This window comes from Melospiza georgiana, chromosome 10 (assembly GCF_028018845.1).
Source record: "Melospiza georgiana isolate bMelGeo1 chromosome 10, bMelGeo1.pri, whole genome shotgun sequence".
Classification (NCBI taxonomy): Eukaryota; Metazoa; Chordata; class Aves; order Passeriformes; family Passerellidae; genus Melospiza; species Melospiza georgiana.
Window position 1 is genome coordinate 14796517 of NC_080439.1, and position 20464 is coordinate 14816980.

Here is a 20464-nt window from a genome sequence, read left to right on the forward strand (position 1 = left end):
GTTTTACTGAAATGTGGCAAACACGCTGTTCCAGAACCACAACTCCTGCACTTTGTTTTTCTGTAAGAATTTCTTATAATGGTTAACTGGAAGAAAATAATTCTGAAGCAAAATTAGCAATAAATTTTACCATACCAACCCCCAAAAATACCACCACCAGCAGTAATTCAGTCAGTAACAGCCATACTGCAAGTTCTGGCTGTCAGCTGCACTGCTCATTCCTGCCCTTCTCACCACACCAAATTCAACTGGAATTACATGACACTAATCCTAGTAGTCCCAATGAAAGTGAGGGCTTTGGCAGCAGAGATGATCAGCTGTGAAAAACTTCTGCTGGAGTTCCCTAGACATTTACTCATCTCTCCATAAGGCAGATTCCAAGGAAAGCCCCATAAAAATAAAAATGCTATTGGTACTAAGATGTGCAGACATTCAGTACCAGCAAAGACAAATCCCATAACATTCTAACAAACAACCAAATATCAAAGGATTGATGTATTTCCTTACTGTACTACTAGTTGCTGGCACACAGATCCATTGTCTGTTATCAGTTCGTTCAGTTTTAATTCAAGGTGAACTTTCCCCTGGAAAAAAAACAGGAGAGAAACACAAGTAATTTTTAAAGCATTTATTTTAAAAGTAGGAATTAGAACAATAATATAGTTTACAGTTACAAGTTATTTAAGGTAATTCCAATATTACCACTTGAAGAAAATACCTCATCTAAAGCACATATCCTGCAAGTAGAGCATGCTGGATGCACTTGAACTTTGAGACAATGCTATAGAGAAGCACTATCTCATCTGCAGACAGCACAAGAATCAGTCAAGCCTCTACAGATTTAACACACACAAGGATTTCTTCCACCATGAGCAATTATCAAGTGCAAGAGTCTCAGGTATTTTGTCCCAAGCATGGGATGAACCCTTGCAGAGATATGAATTTCTGACACTTCAGGAGAAAGTTCTAAAATGACCTTGGATTCTGAAGGCAGGTAGGTATGCCTAGAGAATTAGAATAGCATGCAATAGCCATAACCAGCAGGATTTAATATCCACAGTGAAATCCTGCCCATCCCACCAGACTGAAGATAACTTAGAAATGTACTGCACATCCCAGGGCAGTTTTCAACTACCTCATGAAGACTGCTGATGTACTGAAGGAACAGTAAACACAACCAGAAGAGAGGAAAAGGTGGCAATAATTGCTAAACCCAGCTTCCTCCTCTTATTTTCCTGATATGGCAGGATGTATTCAAGTAAAAGAATCCATAAATTATAGAACAGCATGGATTAATGTCAGAAGCCATAAACCACCAACCTACTGTACCCTCTCAATAAAAGGCTCCATAACTTTAAACCATGATATGCAAATTTTTTGGGATGATCAAAATTTATTACTTAAATCTTGCTCCAAAGAGCTACTGCCTGAACAACACCTGCTACTCCTTTGGGCGCCTGGCTGATCATGCTGGCTTTTACATTCAAGACAGGCACACACTGCCAGAGTCTTTCCTCTAACAATGCTCTCCTTGCTATTCTCAGACTTTGTCTATTTGCTAAATGGAACATCAGATGATACTGGTATGCTCACAGGTATGCTCACAATGAAAATTCTCAGGGAAGGGTTCGGGAAGGTGATTTGCAAGAGGGCCACAGGAAGCAAGTCATAATCTGAACTACAGCTTTGCCTTTCTGCTAAAATGGAAGTAAAACCCTTAGCTGACCTTGCACACATTTCTATAGCAGTTATGTTTTGACACAGAACTGCAATGTTGTTATTGTAAATCCCCTGGGGCAAAGGCTGCGTTTCCCTCTGTTCGTCACAGGGGAGGAGAAATGAAGCTTCTTTTACAAGGCAGTTCCCAACCTAACTGCTTTGGGATGCCTGCCAGGTGTTTTGCAAACTGTTACTACAGGGACAGGAACACAGGTACATTAAGAAAGTATTTGTCAAGCAGAGACACTCTATTACAAAAACAGATTTACAGGATAAAAACAGGATACCATAAAGCATGCCAACAGCCTTACAAGGCAAAGTTTTTGAATGACAAATGAAAAGACAACCATTATTAACATTTATTTAAATAACCGACTTCACTTGTTTTAGAAAACAGATGCTGTGAATGGCCTAAACATCTTCCTTTTGCTTTTAAAACCAAAAGCCACAAACTGTGTTTTAACAGTAGGAGTAAAACAGCACATTGCTGCTCCTGAGAACTACCTGGGGATGCAGTTTGCTCCCAGCTTAGTGCCATGATGACTACAGCAACATGGCTCTAAGAAAATATTTCCCCAACATGCATGGAGAGTTCTAGAACATTTTGTCATTTTGTTTGTTGAGAGCAGTGTAATGGTTTCCTAAAGTTGCTGATCTGCAGATCTATATCAGAACTTCTGACATAATATGCAACTGGGCTTTAAATGTGGCTGTACAGAAGGCTGGTTTATTTACTTAGTATCCTCACATTTGTATTTATTTTTCAGGAACTAGTGGAGAAAGGAAAAAGTTTCAAGAAAACAAGATTAATATGAACTCATAATACTGTGCACAGCAGCAAAACAAAAACCAGGTAATATCAAAACACAGAGCAGAGCAGCTGCTTTCTAAAAGTCTCCACCACCAAGGTTCCTGGTGTACAGGCTGCTAATTATACCAAAGTTAACCTGTGAAGAATAGATGTATATAAAAAGTACACTTTTCTTAAAAAAAATGCTGATGTATGAAAACCCCCAAAATAATCCAACCAAGCAACTGCAAAGTGTCCTGTGCATAATTATGGAACACAAAATACTTCTCTGCTATCCTATTGCCTTGCACACATCATAAATTTTGGAAAATACTCACATGGAGGGAACCAAAGGAACAAAAAATCAACTACATGTATGGTGCCATGAGGAAAAGAAAACAACTTTTTTTTCCCTCCAAACTGATTTACCTTTATAAATATTTCATGCACTTTTTCTGCACATGTACAATACAAAAGTCTGCTACTTTAAGCCATGTCCAGCCAACCATCTTGGACATCTCAGAATATATTTCAGTACTGTATAGCACAACCAAACCAACAAGATTTCAGCCAAACGTGGCAGATGGGAGCTGGTCTCAGTTATGATCTAAAGAGTTTTATGGAAAAATAAACCAGGACAGGAGAAACCTACCCAAATGCCTTGACTCAAGAAAAGATAAATATGAGGAGCGTACACCTAAGCAGAAAAGGTCATTTCTTAGTGGAAGTGTCATGCAGGACAGTGCTTTGTATGGCACAGTCATAATAAAGTAAGAGTTTACATTCTGCTGTGAGTCACAAAGCCAAAGAAAACTATAAACTTATTTATTTCTAATATGTAAAAAAATCACTAAATTCTATTAATGGAATATTCTAATTGAATTTTCACATACTCATGTAGTGAGTATGACAGAAATTAATACCTTTCTCAAAACATTTTTATGACAGAAAAAACATAGCAAGCATGACAATGTTTAAGTCAGAGTGGAAACTACCTTTCAGTTTGCATCTGGAAAGTGCTTTCTAGAATTTTCAGAGTGATTACATGAAAGAATTCAAAGAAGACAATGTTTAGTAGGGACTAGATGATCTCTAGGTCCCTTCCCAATGAACCATTCTATTCCATCTGATCACAACTGAAAGAGGACTGATTTTCAACAGAGAAGAGGAAGTGGTATTCAGATGTTTTGAAAATCTCTCTTCATGTAAAGCAACCACATGCCCTCCTATACCCAAGAGCTGCAGGCTAAACTTATGACACATAAATGAATCATCAGTGGAAATAATAGGAGAATTCTGTGCACATTCAGATCTTGTAAAAGCAGCCAGGATTCTCCCTACCCAAAGGGACTTTCAGGTTACTAAAAAAATATAAACACTGTCAAGTCTAAGACTTTTGCCCTCAGGCAAATCTGGAAAAAACCCCTATTAAAATCTACTAGTATGTCACATCAAGAAGGCTAAGAGATTCTCAAGAAATCTTTTTTGTTCTTGAAACCAAAAAGAAAATTGCTACAACTTCCACAGCCATCTCACTTTTACCTATTCCTAGAACAATCCTGTTTGAAGAACTGGAACCACAGGTTGAAATAGAACTGTGAAGTGCAAGTTGTTTGATACTGGATGAAGAAAGTGTTTCAGGATAAGACACATGAACACAGCATAAGTACATCCAAGTTTTGAAGACTAATGATTTTACTGTCATAGAATTAGTCATTATTTTAGTTAACACCAAAAATTACTAAAAAAAAGGTATTCAAGAGTTTTAGGATCCATTCATGTGCCTCAAGTACGTGACCCCTCTCCCAAGCATTCCAGACATGAAAATACTGTTAAGACATTTCCAAGCAGTTGCTTCATGTCTTCTGCCAGTTTTAAGCACCATGAGGCACAATACCACCTTAGGTGTAGAGTGCATCGTTCCCTAACCAAAGTGAAGACACAACTGCCTCACAAGAAATACAGATGCTAAATCTTATCTCCTACAGCTCAATGGAACCTTCTACCATCATGTCTGTACTTCTTATCTGTACTTCACTTTCAAAATGTAAATGTGCAAGTTAATAGTTACCTGAACCTCTGAATTAGAATCAACAGGTTGAAGCATAAACCAGTTCTCTTTTCCTGTGTAGTTGCATAAATCTTCTTTTTTGATTGACACCTTTCCTGAGGGAGGGTGGCAGGGGGGAGAGAAGCATAAATATTACCTTCATCTGAATAGAACAACTATTTAATTATGTTTGAAATTTGATTTTTTTTTCTAAACTCTTTTAAGTTTCTCTTTAAATTGATGATGCTATATGAAGAACACAAAACAAGGAATGTTATGGGTAAGTAAAGCAGAAAATAGTTTGCATAAAGCCTGATGGCATTAATTATTATTTGTTATCCTGGATATTACCAATAGGAAGGTAAAATAAAGAACACACTTGAGGCTGGAAATAACATAATAGATCTGGGAGAAGAAAAACGGTGTTCAAGAATGCTTAAACAGGAAACTGAAGTAGATGCCTTTTACTCTTCTGATTGCTATTTGGAAAGCTGTTATTATATCAAATTATCTGACATCCTGGTGCAAATTATTTCCTTCCTCAATTCAAGTAAAGCAAAGGCTTGTTCCACAGCAGACTATTAGAGTTTTGTAGCAACTGTATCCAAAAAGCAGCTGCAATAAAGTCATTATGCAGTGGTGAAAGAAACAGAAATCTACCTCCTGTGATTTTTCACTTAAGCTGCACAAGTTCCTGCCAAATGCTTTGTAAGTGACTAAGTTAAGGTTGCACTGACAAGGAAAAAAATTATCTATAAATTATTTAAAGAATTATTCCACAATTGTAATTATTTGCAGAATGATTCCACAATTTATTCTTTAAAGATCTATAAGTAGTGACAATTATTCAAATATTCCAATGAAGCAAAAGTGGAGAACAAAGAATTTCTCAAAATGCATTCAGACCACAATAAGACTATAAAATGTCCTACTAGCCTGAAAAACAAAACGTATTTTAGTATAAAAGAATGAAGCAAGTAACCAAAATCCTTATTTTCAAACTTTAAAGGAGTACTTAAGTGCACTATACAGAGTTTTGAAAGATGCTTCACCAAGAATTGTATCCTTAATCCTACAGATAACACTACTGAAAATAACCAAGTGCTCTGCAAGATGCAGACAGCACCTCACAAACACTTACCTATACGCAGGTCCTTTTGTAAAACACTTTTATCATAAATGTAGAAGGACAACCACTGGAATGTTCTTGGAATCTCAAAGTAAAACTCCTCTCCAAAATAAGGACTGAAAAGAAAGATTTGAAGTTAAAATAGAGAAACACTTTATGCAATTTATATAGAACATGAACATCAAAAAACTGCATTTTACAGCTGTCCCAGCCCGTGGCCCTCAGCACTAGACTGAGTTGTCATCAAAGGTGTCCAAAACCATTTCAGTACAAGAACACACAATAACATGGCAATGTCTTTTGTTTGTTTAATCAAAGGTAAGAATCAGAGCACACAGAGAGTGGTGTCTCCTCTGCAATTTCAATTCTATTTTTCTGTCTTGAAATTATTCTAGCTGGTTCTCTAGACTTCCTGAGACAATGCACAAGCATTGCTCCATTTTGATATTCAGTACATGATTAAACTACATTTAATCTTAATTTATTTTAAACTTATTGATTACTTAACTAACTGGCACTTGTTTAGCTCTAACTTCCATGTCAAAACTGCTGCTCTAAGGTTCAGATCTGTAAGAAGTTATCACTAGAAACTGTAAGACAGAACAGTGAAACAGAGAAACATTAATCTCAAGTACACACAATCTCCCTCACGCCAAAACGATCCCCACATTTCTCCATCTAAAGCAGTCCAACATCATGTCTGCAGCTCACCCTATTTAACTGCCACGTGCACAGCCCTCTACAGAAAAAGACTCTGAGAGGTTCCTCTATGCTACACCTATTTCATACAATGTGTTGGTAACTTCTCTCCCAGAACTGGTACCCTCATTAAAGTTAAGGAGTGCTTATTGATGTAATCAGAGCCAGCAGTCAGAAAACTGTATTTCAAGACTGAACAAAACCACAATGTTGTTTGTGCTACTGCAAGTGATGAATTCCAAAAGCCAAGCAGATCCACAGAAAAACCCTGCTATTCTAGAAATGGGCTCTTAAAATAGTTTCGTTTACAATGTATTAATATCACCAGGGAAAGATGTTCATGAAACTACTTTTATGCAGAAAAGTACTGTGATATGAGTTACACCAAATGCTGGGGTTTTTTTGTTTCCCAGCAAAGTATCATTCTGAGCCTACTACTACAGTACTTTCTTAAACTAATAAAAATATGACAAATATGCTTAAGTTTGGAACAAGCAGTTCATGTTATTACCTACCCAAAGGATACCAGGAAGAACAGGCCACCACTACTTTCTTCCTTCCAAAATAATCACCATTTTAAGACCACCCCATGCTTAAGGACAATGGCTTATTAAATAAATTTAAAAGAGCTGATAACTAACTTGAAAAGTGGGAAAGAACACAGATAAAAGAATCTAGTATTTCTAATGTCTAGAATAGATTTTTAGAAACAAGAACTTTAAGGGCAGGAATTCATTATAAGGAATTCCACAAGTAAAAATGTTCTTTTTGTTAAAACACAGACCTTTTACCACAGGCTTCAAAGCAGACAAATCAGTATTAGCCTTTGCACTACACTGAGAAATAATTTAAGAATTCTCAGTTGAAAAATTCAGCTGTGGTTTTTCAGCTCCCCTCTTTTTTTTTTTTATATAATTTCAAAGCCAACAAACTCTGCTTTGATTACAAGGGCTGGGTTCTTCTTGTCAGCACCATGACTGAAGGTTTAAACTCACGAGCATTACCTTCAGCAGCAGTGCAGCCCTGAAGAGCCTCAACTTCCTTATTACCATCACTGCTCATTTTAATTGTATTGACACAGTAAGTCAGACCAAACCAAGGATGAAACAAAGGCTTATTTTAAACTTAGGTCAAGTCCATGGTCTGCTTCCCCTCACAGCTATACAAATAAAAGTTGCAGCAGTACAAACAAAGAGACACTCCAGCAGAAAGAGTGAACAGTGGGGGAATGAGCTGGCACAGGTGGGTGTCAGGGGAAACTCTGCTCCAGCTCAGCTTTAGACTGAGGGAACAGCAGGCTCCAGTGCACACCAACAAGTGCCAGGGGTTTAATGTCTACTCTGGAAGGACCTATGGTACTCTATGCATCCAATTATAATTAGGCTGGGATGGAGACTACAAGCAGAGACCTCCAAAAATCTATTTAGCACCTTTACCTTGCACCTAAGAGAGCAAACTTTGCAGCTGCCCATATCCCCAGTCCACAAAGGATGAACAGCCATCAACTCTATTATTATTATTTTGACTTCAACACTACATTAAGTCTCAGATTCAGCAAGAAAGAACACGCCAATAATAGGAGCACAAATAGAAGGTAATACATTCTTTTACTCATGTTGATACATTTTTCATTATCTAAATTAACAGAGGTTATTAGTCGTTGATTCATAAGCAAAGTAGGAGGCAGAGAGAGAAAATTTAAAGTAAAGAAATTCTTAGGTAGGTACAGAATAGGTTAGCAGGGTACAACAGTTTACACCAGTGAGGAATAATTAAAATGGAGAACTCACTCATCCTGTTCCTCAGGGATTCAGTCAGTTTAGTACTTTCATTTGTGACTTTGATGCAAGAACTTTAAAGACTGTGATGGATACAAAATTAGAAGATAGCACTAATTCAAAGGACGACCAGACTGAAGACAGGAAGAACTGGATTACAGCAGTACAGAAGATTAAATTTCACTGGGTAACACACTCCTCTGCTCTTCCCTTCCTTGCTGCAGTAACCTGGCAGTTCTGTGAGGACACTGATCAATGCCCCAGCCTGTCAGTTAATAAAAGAGCAATGGCTACATCAACTAGGAAATTATTTCTGCCATAACCTTGCACTACCACAAAGTTCAGTTGGGAAAAAAAGAAATTGAACTTAGTTTAAATTAAAAAAAAATAAAATAAAGACACACGCATACCACAATACCCCTTCCTCATATTTGACCACAGACATCTGAGGAGGCTCACAGATATTCTTTCAACTTTCCAAGGGAAAAAAAAAGTACCTTTCTTCAGAACCCACAGAAATCCCACACCATGTCAGGAAATATTTCTTAAGTCATTAGCCAAAATACCCCTCTTTCACTTCAGTATTATTTCATGCTTTTTTAACTTTGGAAAGTTTGTTTTACATCTGCACTCCAACAACTCTCCCAGTGCTGGTGAAAGGCCAAACCTATTTGTACATTTAAAGAACACACTTCTTAATAATTTTCAATCACGGTAGTCAAAACTAATTTTAATTCTAGTGATAATTACTTCCACAGACATTTAATTAGTTGATATTCACAGGACTAAAATTTGGATTAAAAATTGTGTAAATTTGAAACCCATAATACAGTGACAAAAAGAGACTGTGAATTATGTGTGTAAGAAAAAGCAAGCAAACAATATGAAATTCAAAGTTGCATCTATGACTAAAATGATTCTGTACTACACCTACCTCACTGAAAAGCAATTTATAAAGTGTTCAGGTTAATAAGAGATTGGAGCTTTCCTCTCCTGTCCCAGTACCTCTAGGTTAGCAGGGTTTCTAGTTTAACTCAGCAATAAGAAACAAGATGTTGTCATTAAGTTTCTGGAATGAGAGTCAACCTTCCTAACTGCACACACTGAAGCAATCAAGTATAAGCACCCATCTGACTGCTGGTCATAGAGGATGAGTTTTTTTATTATATTTCACTGGTTTGTATGGAACCCTCTCCTAATTCAGAGAATGAAGGAGTCACCTATGAAGTCAATTGAGACAGAAAGGAAAAGAGCAATTCCAAACACCAGATTCTAACTTCTAATACAATGCTATCATCATCTGAGAAGTTCTGTATTTGAGGCAGGTTATTTGAAACTCCTCTCTCCCCAGCTGTTTTGTTAGAGTGAGATTTTTTACTTCATTTCCTCTCTAAAGTATTATTGACATTGCAATTAAATTTCAGCTAAAACTTAAATACTATTAAAATATTTTTGATGGATATAAGGTGTTTTACTTCATCAAATATTTTATTATGCAACTAATACTTCTTTCATTAGGTGATGAAAGTACATAAATCTAATAATTTTTAAATAGAACATAATAAAAATGTCTGCATATAAATCAACTGTAACAGATCTTGTTTCTAAGCATAGTAGTAACTTCCAGGATTTCCATTATTCCCATCAAAATCAGAGAGCAAAGTCTTTCAGGGATGGGCTGGTTTGGGGTCTTTTGCTCATGAAACTGCTGTCTATTTGAAGGGAAAATGCTAAGTTTCTGCTTTTTCAATTCAGTCTCTTCAACATTTTTCTCTGAAGGATTATTCAATTGATTTTGTTCTGTTAATCTGCAGCCTGTTAGATTCTGAAAATTTTATGGATCTAACTACAGATTACAAAAATAAGCAAAATATTTGTTCCTGACTCTACATATGTGACATTTGCTTTTCATGCAGAAGCATAAGGAGGCTCTGAAATGATGTCCTGAAAAAATAAATTCCCTATTTAAGTTTGTCATCTGAGTTATTCCTCACCTGTAAACACCTGGAGAGAGAGCTCAAAGAATGAACACTAACAACAAAACCAGTGGAGAAAGGAATTAAGAAAACTTCCAGGAGTTTGAACAGACTGTCTGGGTTTCAAAAGGAAGGCTTAATGTCACCTCCACATAACTGAAACTGTCACTCAGATATTCTGAACAATGAAGCTGCAGTGATGCTTTTTTGGGTCCTCTGTGAACTTCAGAGTTGTCAGACATGAAAGCCTTACACTGCTGCAGCTGTGCCATCCTGACTTTTTGTTTGAGTCTTTTCAAGGCTCTAAATCAGCAGCAGAATCTACAGCCCAGGGAAGCAAAGCAAGGAATTCTGTGTGGATCCTGTTACAGTTCCCAGAACAAGAACTACAGGAGAGAACAAGGCCTGTTCAGGGGACACCCCACAGCACAGAAAACTCTCATACATGGCAAAGTTCCGGTTCCTTCCTTCCAGAAACTGGTTTTACCAGATACACAGTAAGAGCAGAATTCCACCAACACACTTCAACTGCTTGTCAGAAGAAGGAAATAACATGGGGAGCATGTATCAAGTAGATTTCTTTCCCTAGAAAACAACCTAGCAAGAAAAAGAATGTTACGCTGCCCACTGGAACAGAATAGAGTAATTGTGAAATATATTCTTGCATATTTCATTTAAAAGCTCACAAGACTCAATTTTGACTTCTTGCAACACTCATGATTTTACACATTGCTGTAACATGTGAGTAGCTACCACAAGTCAGTTCTCATTTTAAAGTAGTACAAGCAAAAGCCATCCACACTGGTATTGGGCAGTCTTGCTTATCATATCCATTTAAAAACTGAGCTTACCTTAAAGATTTTTCAACTACCTGTGTACGAAAAACTTCTTCTTGGTCCAAGTTTATGGTACAGAAAAAGTCTCTCATTTTGTTGGGTACTAAGTGTTTGGCATCATCTGTAAATTAAAAAAAATTACTGTAAATATTGCAGGGGAAAAACTTACAAAATATTAGGTACAAGAATGTCACAGCTTTAGTGTGTTCAAAAAATTTACTGTTCATTTCACATACTGTTCAATTTACAGCATGCATTTTGATATCCATTTTCAATTCATAAGCTTCAGGAGGGCAGAGAAGTTGCTCCATCCAGCTTCCCATGGAATAATGAGAGTCGACAGGAAGAGACACACTCTGACTCATGAACACCTCTTCTTGCAGCACCTGCACTTTCCCTTGAAAGGTCTCATCTCTGCTTGACCCTGCACAGCTCGCTAAATCCGCGACACTCACAGCCTGAGGTCATGCGGCATTAGGTCACTGCACCAGGCATGATCTGCCTCAGCTATTGCTCACTTGGTGTTTTCTCTGCACATACTTTGGCTAAAGGAAGCTGATTAATAAGAACTTGCCCATCAAATCTTTATTTCATTTTCCACGATGAACAGAAGATTGTGAGTTGGCTGAGCCTTTGAAAATACATCTCTCGTGAGTACTGTTCACTTTTTCCTAACTAGTAGAAGGGGGAAATAATCACCTCCTAATTCAGTAACATGGAAAAGAATAAAAGAAAGTTTCTAATAAGAAGGAAAGATTGGCAGCACAAGAATACAAAGATTTGCTGGGTATTGAATCTAGGTCACTGCAATTACATGCTGGACATAAGGCAGATCTGTTAGGAAATGGTTTCCTCTAAACAATCACAGCTAAAACCAGTTGAAGTTGCTCTTCCAAAATCCAAACGCTACAGATATCTATGTAATTTACAGCAACAGCATTCTCTAGATTAAACAGAGACTTTCTGCCCAGATGTCTCCTCCCCCTCTGAATGTCTGAAGACAACACACAGACCCTTTCCACCTTTTATTTTGCTAAAAGAAATTACAAGCTTTTCTGGCACTCTCTCCCATGAGAGGCTCCTAAACAAAGCAGGTAATCTGCCCCTTTTCCACTTGCTTGTCCAAACCACAGGCAACCAGAATTGCATTAGGACCTCTCACATCCTTGCCTGCTGCTGGAAATACCTCTCCTGATGACATGTGGAATCAACTTTATCTAAACATTATCTATTTATATAAGATATTAAAAATAGAATGAAAAGTGCATCTAAGTATTAAGTTTTAATTACTTTTATGTCTGAATAGCATAAGACCTTTCAGAAAGCACAGAATGAAACTAGATTTGAAATGTCATACATGTTTATTTTTAAAAAATGCAGATATGAAGCACAGTGAGTAAGCTTTACTCTCTATGCTGGCAAGATGTGAAATCAAAGTTCTGCTTTCTCTCTCCTCCACACTCTTTTTGTGTTAGATGGTAATTTAGGGTAACCTATTACAGCCTTGGAGGTTAAGTGAGTAATGCCCAGCACTGGAAGGGCTGCTCTGACTGTGTCTGAGTAGGGAATGTGACAGTTCAACAGGAACACAGACTGAACTTCAATCATGGCATTTTCCAGGTCAGGGATGTGCACACTGATGGAAAGCATGAACAGACTCTTAAGGAACTTCCACAGTTGAAACCTGTGCTCTCAGAAGCATCAACAAGCTTTTCCTCAGCTTGGGTGCAGGAGAGGAGGAAGTATACACATTATTTTTAAACACCACACTTCATGATGACAGATTGAGAGACGTGAACAAAACCTGGTTTTAATGGCTTTAGACTCCCAAAAAGGGCTCAACTCCAAGTTACCTTTAAGTGAGATATTGCAGGAGAATCAAGGAAAGCATCAGATTATCACTGCCTTAACTTTTTTTAAAGATGAGGTAATTTAATAAAACATGTGACACGTAAAAAATCAATTCATCAATCTGGATGTAATCCCTGGAGAGCTCCTGATACCAAAGTTGGTAATTAATAAACATGAACTGAGTGTGTCAGCTGTTCCTGAGAACAGCTTTATTTTTTAGTTAATACTTGGCATGATCCTATTTTCCCATAAAATAGTTAAAACACAACATTAATCATCACTGCAAAGGCACAGTACAGTGGACTTTGAAAGGAAATTAGTTATTATAGTTTCATATTTTCTTAAAAGGAATAGAAATGAAATATTTCTGAATAATTCACTATTTCTTTGTATACTATAGTACAGTTTTTCAGTTTTAAGAGACTGTCCACCCAGAGGAATACACAAAATACAAGTTTTGATTTCAGTTGGTTAGAGCATGGTGCTAATAACACCAAGGGTTCCATCCCCATATGAGCCATTCACTTAAGAGCTGAAATTGAGGATTTGTAGGTAGGGTATCTTTCAACTCAGAATATTCTGTGATCTGATTTTCTAACCAGTTAAAAACCTTTATTTTGTAGTCCAAGTGTCTGGCTTTAAAGAACAGACAAACTTTTGGGAGGAAGAGGATCCTCAATCCTGAGTTAAAAATAACCTGAGAGCACTTGTCAGGTAAAATACAGAGCATGAGATCTCACATTGTTTATAACACCTCCTGGTGTCTGTGACTGTGGGACACATTTCACCCATACAGTGACCCAACTCTTCCAAGATTATTTCCTTAAAAAAAAAAAAAAAGCTCAAGCCTTCAATTACACTACATCTTCCTTTTTCTGAGAAACCTAAGGCTATAATGGTTGCATAAAAATCAAGTATTAACAACATCAGATATCTGCCTGAATGTTTACATTTTCTGTACATATATGTAATATCCTCTGTCAAGTAAAAGTCTGCAATTAGTGTCCATCTTCAAAATTTCTATGCTCTGGTTCCCTGCCAGAGCACATTTATGCACACAAACTCTGCAGTATTTGCTTCACAGGACTAAAGATATTATATAGCAACAATAAATTCCACTCTAGGAATGCAGCATAATCCAAGATAACCACACACTGTTAAAAACACGGAGCAGGTTTGAAAAAGAATGCATCCTGAATTTTGTCAGATGAGCTCTAGGAGACAACAGTTACATTTTCCCAAGTGCTTCACTAATGCAGGTCTCAGTAAACACTCCAAAAATCAAGACAACTACAATCACTTACTGTACTTCCGTATGGCATCAAATGAAAACAGAAGCACAGCCTGAAACACTACCCTACAAGATATGCCTAAAGCTACCTGACACCACACCTTTGTAAAGCATTTTTGTCATTACTGTGGCACATAAAATACAGCCATCAATACAAAAGCATTGCCAAAAGGGAAAGACAGTCTTTACTGGACTTTTGGTGAAAACCTGCTTAAGAGTAATACTACACTTTCCAACAATATTACAGGGTCTTAAACAGTCAAGACCAGTTCAGCTCACTTGAAAACTGGAGGCAGAAGGCTGGTTGCAAACAGACAGCCCACAAAAACAGGGCACCAGGGACTGCAAACTTGTCCCTACTCAGGTTCTTCTGCTAGGTATGCAATGGCTGCTTAAGCCACCTTTAAGAACATGTCTCAATTCTAAATCTGGTGCAATGATTTGTATAACATGGCTAAATTTAGATTTTGCCACCAATTTATGCGTTGCAAAACACAGTATAAATAACAACTTTCTGCAGATGGTGTTTTCTATACATGCAGAATTACACAGAACTGACATTACCTCATTAAAACTAACATGCTCTCTCATGCAACACACATAAAATTAGCAAGTGTCAAATTTTAGTTGCCAGCAAAGCTTGGGCACCAAAAATATTTCTCCCTGTAAGAAACATGCTATAAGGAATTCCTTCAGACTATGAACATCAGCTTTCCAAAGTGAGGTCTGCTATTGTTAATCCCTCCAGATCAAGGAGGATTACATTATTACATTTGTTTATTATTCTTCATTCGGAGGGTTTTCCCCTACAAAACAGTATTAAAATACTAGTAAGAAGTGAAAATAACTCAGTATTTGTGATGTGAAAAAGCCAAAAGAGCATCCAGGCATCAGAGGGTTCCCAAGCTTCCACAGGATATTTAACTCATTGAGTTTTTAAACTTAGAAGAAGTGGGTAGGTTTACAAAGTGATTTTCACACTGTTTCAAGACATTTCTTTTATTGCAGCTGTTACTTCCACTCATTTTTCAAAGGGGTTCTTACAGGTCCATCTTTAGCAATGAACTTTTCATATATTTCCCAGGAAGGTGGTCACATTCCTCTGTTTACTGACACTTTTGTCAGTTAACTGAACATCCAAAGTTATGATACAACCACGGGCTCAATCCATAACACACAGATGGGACAATAAAACTGGTTTCAACATAAGTGTTAAGACATTTTGCCTTCTTTATTAATGTCTAGTGGAAAACTTTCATCAATATCCCAAAATGCAAAACTCACTGAATGTTGTGTAGTCCAGTGTTAACAAAATGTTAACAATAAAAGATAGGAAGCAGAAAAGCATCAAAAAATAAGCCAGCTTCAATAATCTTTAGCAACCAACTTCTTATGTACTCCTAGGAAGCAGGTCAGAGTCCTTCTTCCCAGGGAGTACTATGACCTGCTTCCTAGGGAATACATAAAACTTTGGTTGCTAGAGATTACTGAAGACAGATTAAGGAAGGTGGGGCTGCTCAGCCTGGAGAAGGTTGTGTGAAGACCTCACAGCAACCTTCCAATATCTCAGGGGGAAGCCAGAGAGGGACTCTTCATCAGGAACTGCAGTGACAGAATGAGGAGTTCCCATTGTTCCCATTGGAACAAGCTGAAAAAAAGGAAACTTAGGCTAAATATATGGAAGAAATTCTTTACTCTGAGGGTGGTGAGGCAGTAGCATAGGTTGCTCAGGCAAGCTGTGGATGCCACATCCCTGGAAGTGTTCAAGGCCAGGCTGGATGGAGCTCTGAGATGGAGTAGCAGAAGGTGCTCCTGCCCATGGCAGCAGCATTGCAATGAGACCATATTTAAGGTCCTTTCCAAAGAAAACCATTTAATAACCCTATGACTCTATGAACTCATGCATTAACCCCAAAACTAACAGTATGCTTTTTTAAAGGCTAGCTGCCCTGTATTATTTCTGCGCTAATTGCTAACAGCAGCAGATCCCAGTGTGTGTTCAGCCTTGCCTCCCTAACCACGTCCTATTGCTCACACCTCGGACTGAGAGCACCTCCAGCTCCACTCCCGGCCATCTCCTGTTTTCATGACCCAGTCTTCTATTTACTGAAGACACAGCAAATACATCTAGGCTGCATGACGATATTTAAGTAAACACGACTCCACTCCTCCACCAAACCTAATCCTTCAACATGTTTTCACAACCGGTTCTCAGCCCCAGCGCCGGGCCCGAGTCAACTTGTTTCGCTTCATTCTCAAGAAGTCGATGGGCTGCGTGAGAAAGGAAACAAGGGGGCCGCGTCCGAGCGCAATGAATGTACTCGGTACCCTCAGGAAGCCGCCGCACATCCTGTTTCTCCCGCTCGCTTTGAAGTGCTCCCCAGCCGCACCGCACTATCTGTGCGCCTCCCCGAGCCCTCCTCCCGGCCCGGCCGACGGCTTCCACGTTACCGAGGCTATAGGTATCGGCAGTCAGCACTTCCCAGGCACCAAAATAAGGCCACCGGCCTCTCTCTCCGCCTCCTCCCGCTCGCACACACGCTGCACAGAGGCACGGGAGGGCTGGTGACCGCTTCCAGAACAGCCCTTCACCACCAACTTCCTGCACATCGCTAATTTCGCAATTTCAGCCTGACAAACAGACTCTGATGCCCGAGGTCCGGGCGGGAGGGGGCATTTCTGGTCGCCCGCTGACTCCAGGGATCCCTCGGAGCCACCGATGCTTCCCTGGCACTCGGGCCTCCCCCGGCCCCGCCGCGTCTGTGAATCCATCCGTCCACCCATCCGCTCACCCCCCATCCCGCCCCGGGGCGCGCAGACCCCGGCCCGGCCCGCACGTGTCGCCGCTGCCGCCACAAAGCCCCTCCGCGGGGCCCGACCCGCACCCGGCCCGCGGCGGCCGCGGCCCCTCCGCGCCCTCCCGCTCCCGCTCCCGCCCCCGCCCCGCCGCCTCCAGGGCCGCCGCGCCAGTGCCCGCCCGTCTGGCCGCGGGGAGGGAGCGGCAGCAGCGGGGCCGGGTCGGGAGCGACACCTGAGCGCAGCGGCCCCGGGCGCTCGGCCCCACCGCAGCGCCGCACTTACAGATCTTCCCCCGCAGGTTCTGCAGCACCCGCACCTCGTCGCTGCCGTCTCCCGCCGCCATCGCGCCAGCGCCGCCGCCGCCTGCGCAGTGCAGCGCCGCGGGGGAAGCGAGGGAGGGAGGGAGGGAGGGAAGGAGAGGAGCGGCCCGGCCCGGCCCGGCCCCGCCGCCCGCCCCGCCCCCGCCGCCCGCGGGCACCACCAGCCCGGGCGGGCGGGGGGCACGGCTCCTGCGCCAGGGCGGCTTTTCCCGCTGCGCTGTGAGGGGGCTCCGCCCGGGGTTCGCCCCGCGCTCCTGCCGGCCTGGGGCTGCGCTGTGCTGCGCGCTGGGGGGCTCGGCCGGGTCCGGGACTGGCCCTGACCGCGCCTTCCCCTGCTCTATAGTCAGGAAGACAGGGCATAGCCTTAAGCTGCACCAGGGGAGGTTTATGTTAGACATTAGGATGAAATTCTTCACAGAAAAGGTGATTAGACAGTGGAATGGGCTGCCAAGGAAGGTGGTAGAGTCACCGTCCCTGGAGGTATTTAAAAAAAGACTGGATATGGCACTGAGGGCCAGGTTCTGGTTGATGAGGTGGTGTTGGGTCATAGGTTGGATTAGATGATCTCAGAGGTCTTTTCCAACCTAATCGGTTCTGTGGTTCTGTGCCTCCCACCGAGGCAGAGGGCTCGGCAGCCCGGCTTGTTGAACGCTGTGTTCTCTCTGCCCAGATTGGTCACATTAAATGGCAGGTGGTCACATCAAATGGAACGAGTGGCAGGTCCGGCCATTTTGGTCTGTGGTGTGCCAAGCGCCTGTCCCTATACAAAGCACGGCACGGGCTCCAATGGATCTCCTCTGCTGTCACTGTTCACGTTCAGCTGTCGGCCGTGTGAGGAATGCCATGAAACAAGTAGGAAATGGCTCGGCTGCCAGCACTGCCCCAGGAGCAGGTGTCGCTGCCTGCGGAATGCCACAGGCAATGCTTCCCTCAGGGGTCACACAGTGCTCAGAGGTGTTTGCAGGCTGCAGCAGCTCGCCTTCCTCAAGGAATAAAGGGCCTTTGCATCATGTTTTCTACCATGGGTTCTTGAAGACATCAATCCTAATGTGAAACTCTGGGATCTGGCTTATGCCTAGACTTTACCCCGGTCCTGCATTGATGCCGGGTGTCTACCTTGGGCCCTCACAATCCACCCAGCCATCGCTGCAGGTGACATGGCCGCTTCGGTGTCACTCTGGGTCAAACTGAGGGTACATCTGAGTGTAGAGAGTCTGGTGAAAGCCTTTTGTGACTGACATGTCCTAAAACACAGGTAGTTCAGCTGGCTAAAACTGTTTCAGGAAGCAGTATAGGGACATGGATTCTTCACTCTACACAGAAAGGCCTTCTTCAGTCTGTCCTGCTGTTAAAAGGCCAGCATCGGTCATTGTCTCTAACTGAAGTCCCCTGCTGTGGTGCTCTGGCCATTTTTTACTTTTCCTCACAAATCTTGCTGTTATCACTATGACATGGTATGGAGCCATATAATCTGTCATCGCTTCTTGATAGCTTTTCCTGCATCCAACTTCTCCCCCACTGCTTCTTCAGCAGTGGTGACATTCCTTCCTCACTCCCACACTCTACATTGTGGCTGGGGAAGGACAGATGTGTATTTCAAGGCAAGCAGGGCAGTGGTGGGGAATAAACTGCTTCATCACACCAGTAACAGGTGGATTTGTGTGAATGCAAAACCTAAACCTGACAAAGACATGAGTTTGCATAAGCTGAATTTTAACCTGTTGGAAATGAGAGGTTCCTCTACAGTAGAAATTGAGGATTTGATTATCTGCAGTTGGCTGTCTAGGCTGCCTGCCCTGTCTGGCTGGTGGCTGGTGAACTGAGGCTCACCTGGGCAGAGTCAGAGCTTTGATCTGGAAAAGCAGCAGGGCAGCACCCTGTGAATGGAGATCTGTGCTTGAACTGCGCATTGCCACACTTTGGGAGGCAGAGTGACTCTACCGCCTCCATATTCTCTCAAATGTTATGACTACATAAACATGACTACATGTTTTAACTTAGCATCAGCTTCCTTTAGAGCACTGACCTGCATTATCAATTCAAGTTTTGCCACTGTCTGATTCCTGACACAGTTTTATTTTAATAAAAGTTTTGCTTTAGTCTAACATAATAATATTCAGAATACTGTTTCAATTGCATAGTATTAATTTTTGGCCTCCTTTAAAGTTACATTTTAGGAGTATCTGTATGGCAGGTAGGTCTGCCTAGCTAAGGACATGGTTAAAACAAACACTGCTGTGCTGAGCTGCAAACTTATGGGAAAGATTTCTTCATTTAACAATGGGGATGTACCATGGGGGATCTTTGCTTCTTGTGGAAGAACCTCACAGCCAAGGTGCTGAACTGTCAGCGATAGCTGCAGCATTAAGAAAGTTTAGAATGAATAATAGTAATGACAATGCACAGTGGCTTCCTTCAAAATGCTTCTGCCTGCATGCAATCTCATTCCCCAGAAGACATCAGTATCATTTTGTACATTTGTTCTAACTCTGGGTGTATCAAAAATGAGGACTGACGAACAATTTGTTTAGGTGAACAAATTTCATGATGTTTCACTTGTCTTTTCATTTAGCATTTCAAATAGAGAGAAAAAAGAGCTTATTACAATTAGCAAACTTGTAACTTTTTTTTAGATATATATCTCTCCTGAAACCATCCCAAAATGACCTGCACAATTTAGCTTAAGTTTGCTTTTTAATGGAGGTTACAGACGAGTGACACCTAGCTGAAGGGGGAAGTACTTTGAATATGCATGGTCTTCTATTTTGTATGTATCTCCATATTTTCATATGCAATTAGTTATTTGCATTTTGAGCTATATTTCTTGACAGAAGCCCAAAAAAGTAGTGTGTAAAATACACAATCAATACTACAAGGTTACTAGCAGAATTGAAAGAATTTTTCAAGTTTAATGTCCTCATGGACACGTTTAAGATGTTGCAAAGTATTAAACACAGTCCACCTGTGCTTCCAGCCCTCTGAAACACTGAGCTGGTAGATTCTGTTCTGTATTGCATTCACCCTGTATGATGGCAGGAGATACCATCACTTCCCTTGAGCTCTGGCATGTTCTCAATTCAGTGTTCTGACCTTAATGAAGGGACTACTTGGTAACTGTGTTGCTTAATCTTCCACTGAAATAACTGTTAGAAGATATGTATCTGTGGATCACATAGATTATATAAGTATTAAAACAATTTAAAAAATTGAGAGACTTACAGAAAAA

The 20464-nt window shown here is 40.7% G+C and overlaps 1 protein-coding gene across 1 annotated transcript in view; it reads right to left on the reverse strand.

Moving 5' to 3' along the window:
• The window catches only part of RASA2 (RAS p21 protein activator 2), a 45619-nt gene extending 28348 nt beyond the window's left edge, over window positions 1-17271 (reverse strand). The window contains exons 1-5 of the mRNA XM_058031034.1: window positions 17201-17271; window positions 10993-11098; window positions 5701-5804; window positions 4581-4675; window positions 508-584 (exon numbers count right to left, since the gene is read on the reverse strand). Coding sequence (XP_057887017.1) covers window positions 508-584; window positions 4581-4675; window positions 5701-5804; window positions 10993-11098; window positions 17201-17261 — 443 coding nt within the window. The 5' untranslated portion in view covers window positions 17262-17271. The remainder of the gene's footprint in view (window positions 1-507; window positions 585-4580; window positions 4676-5700; window positions 5805-10992; window positions 11099-17200) is intronic.
• Between the last annotated feature and the right edge of the window lie 3193 nt (window positions 17272-20464).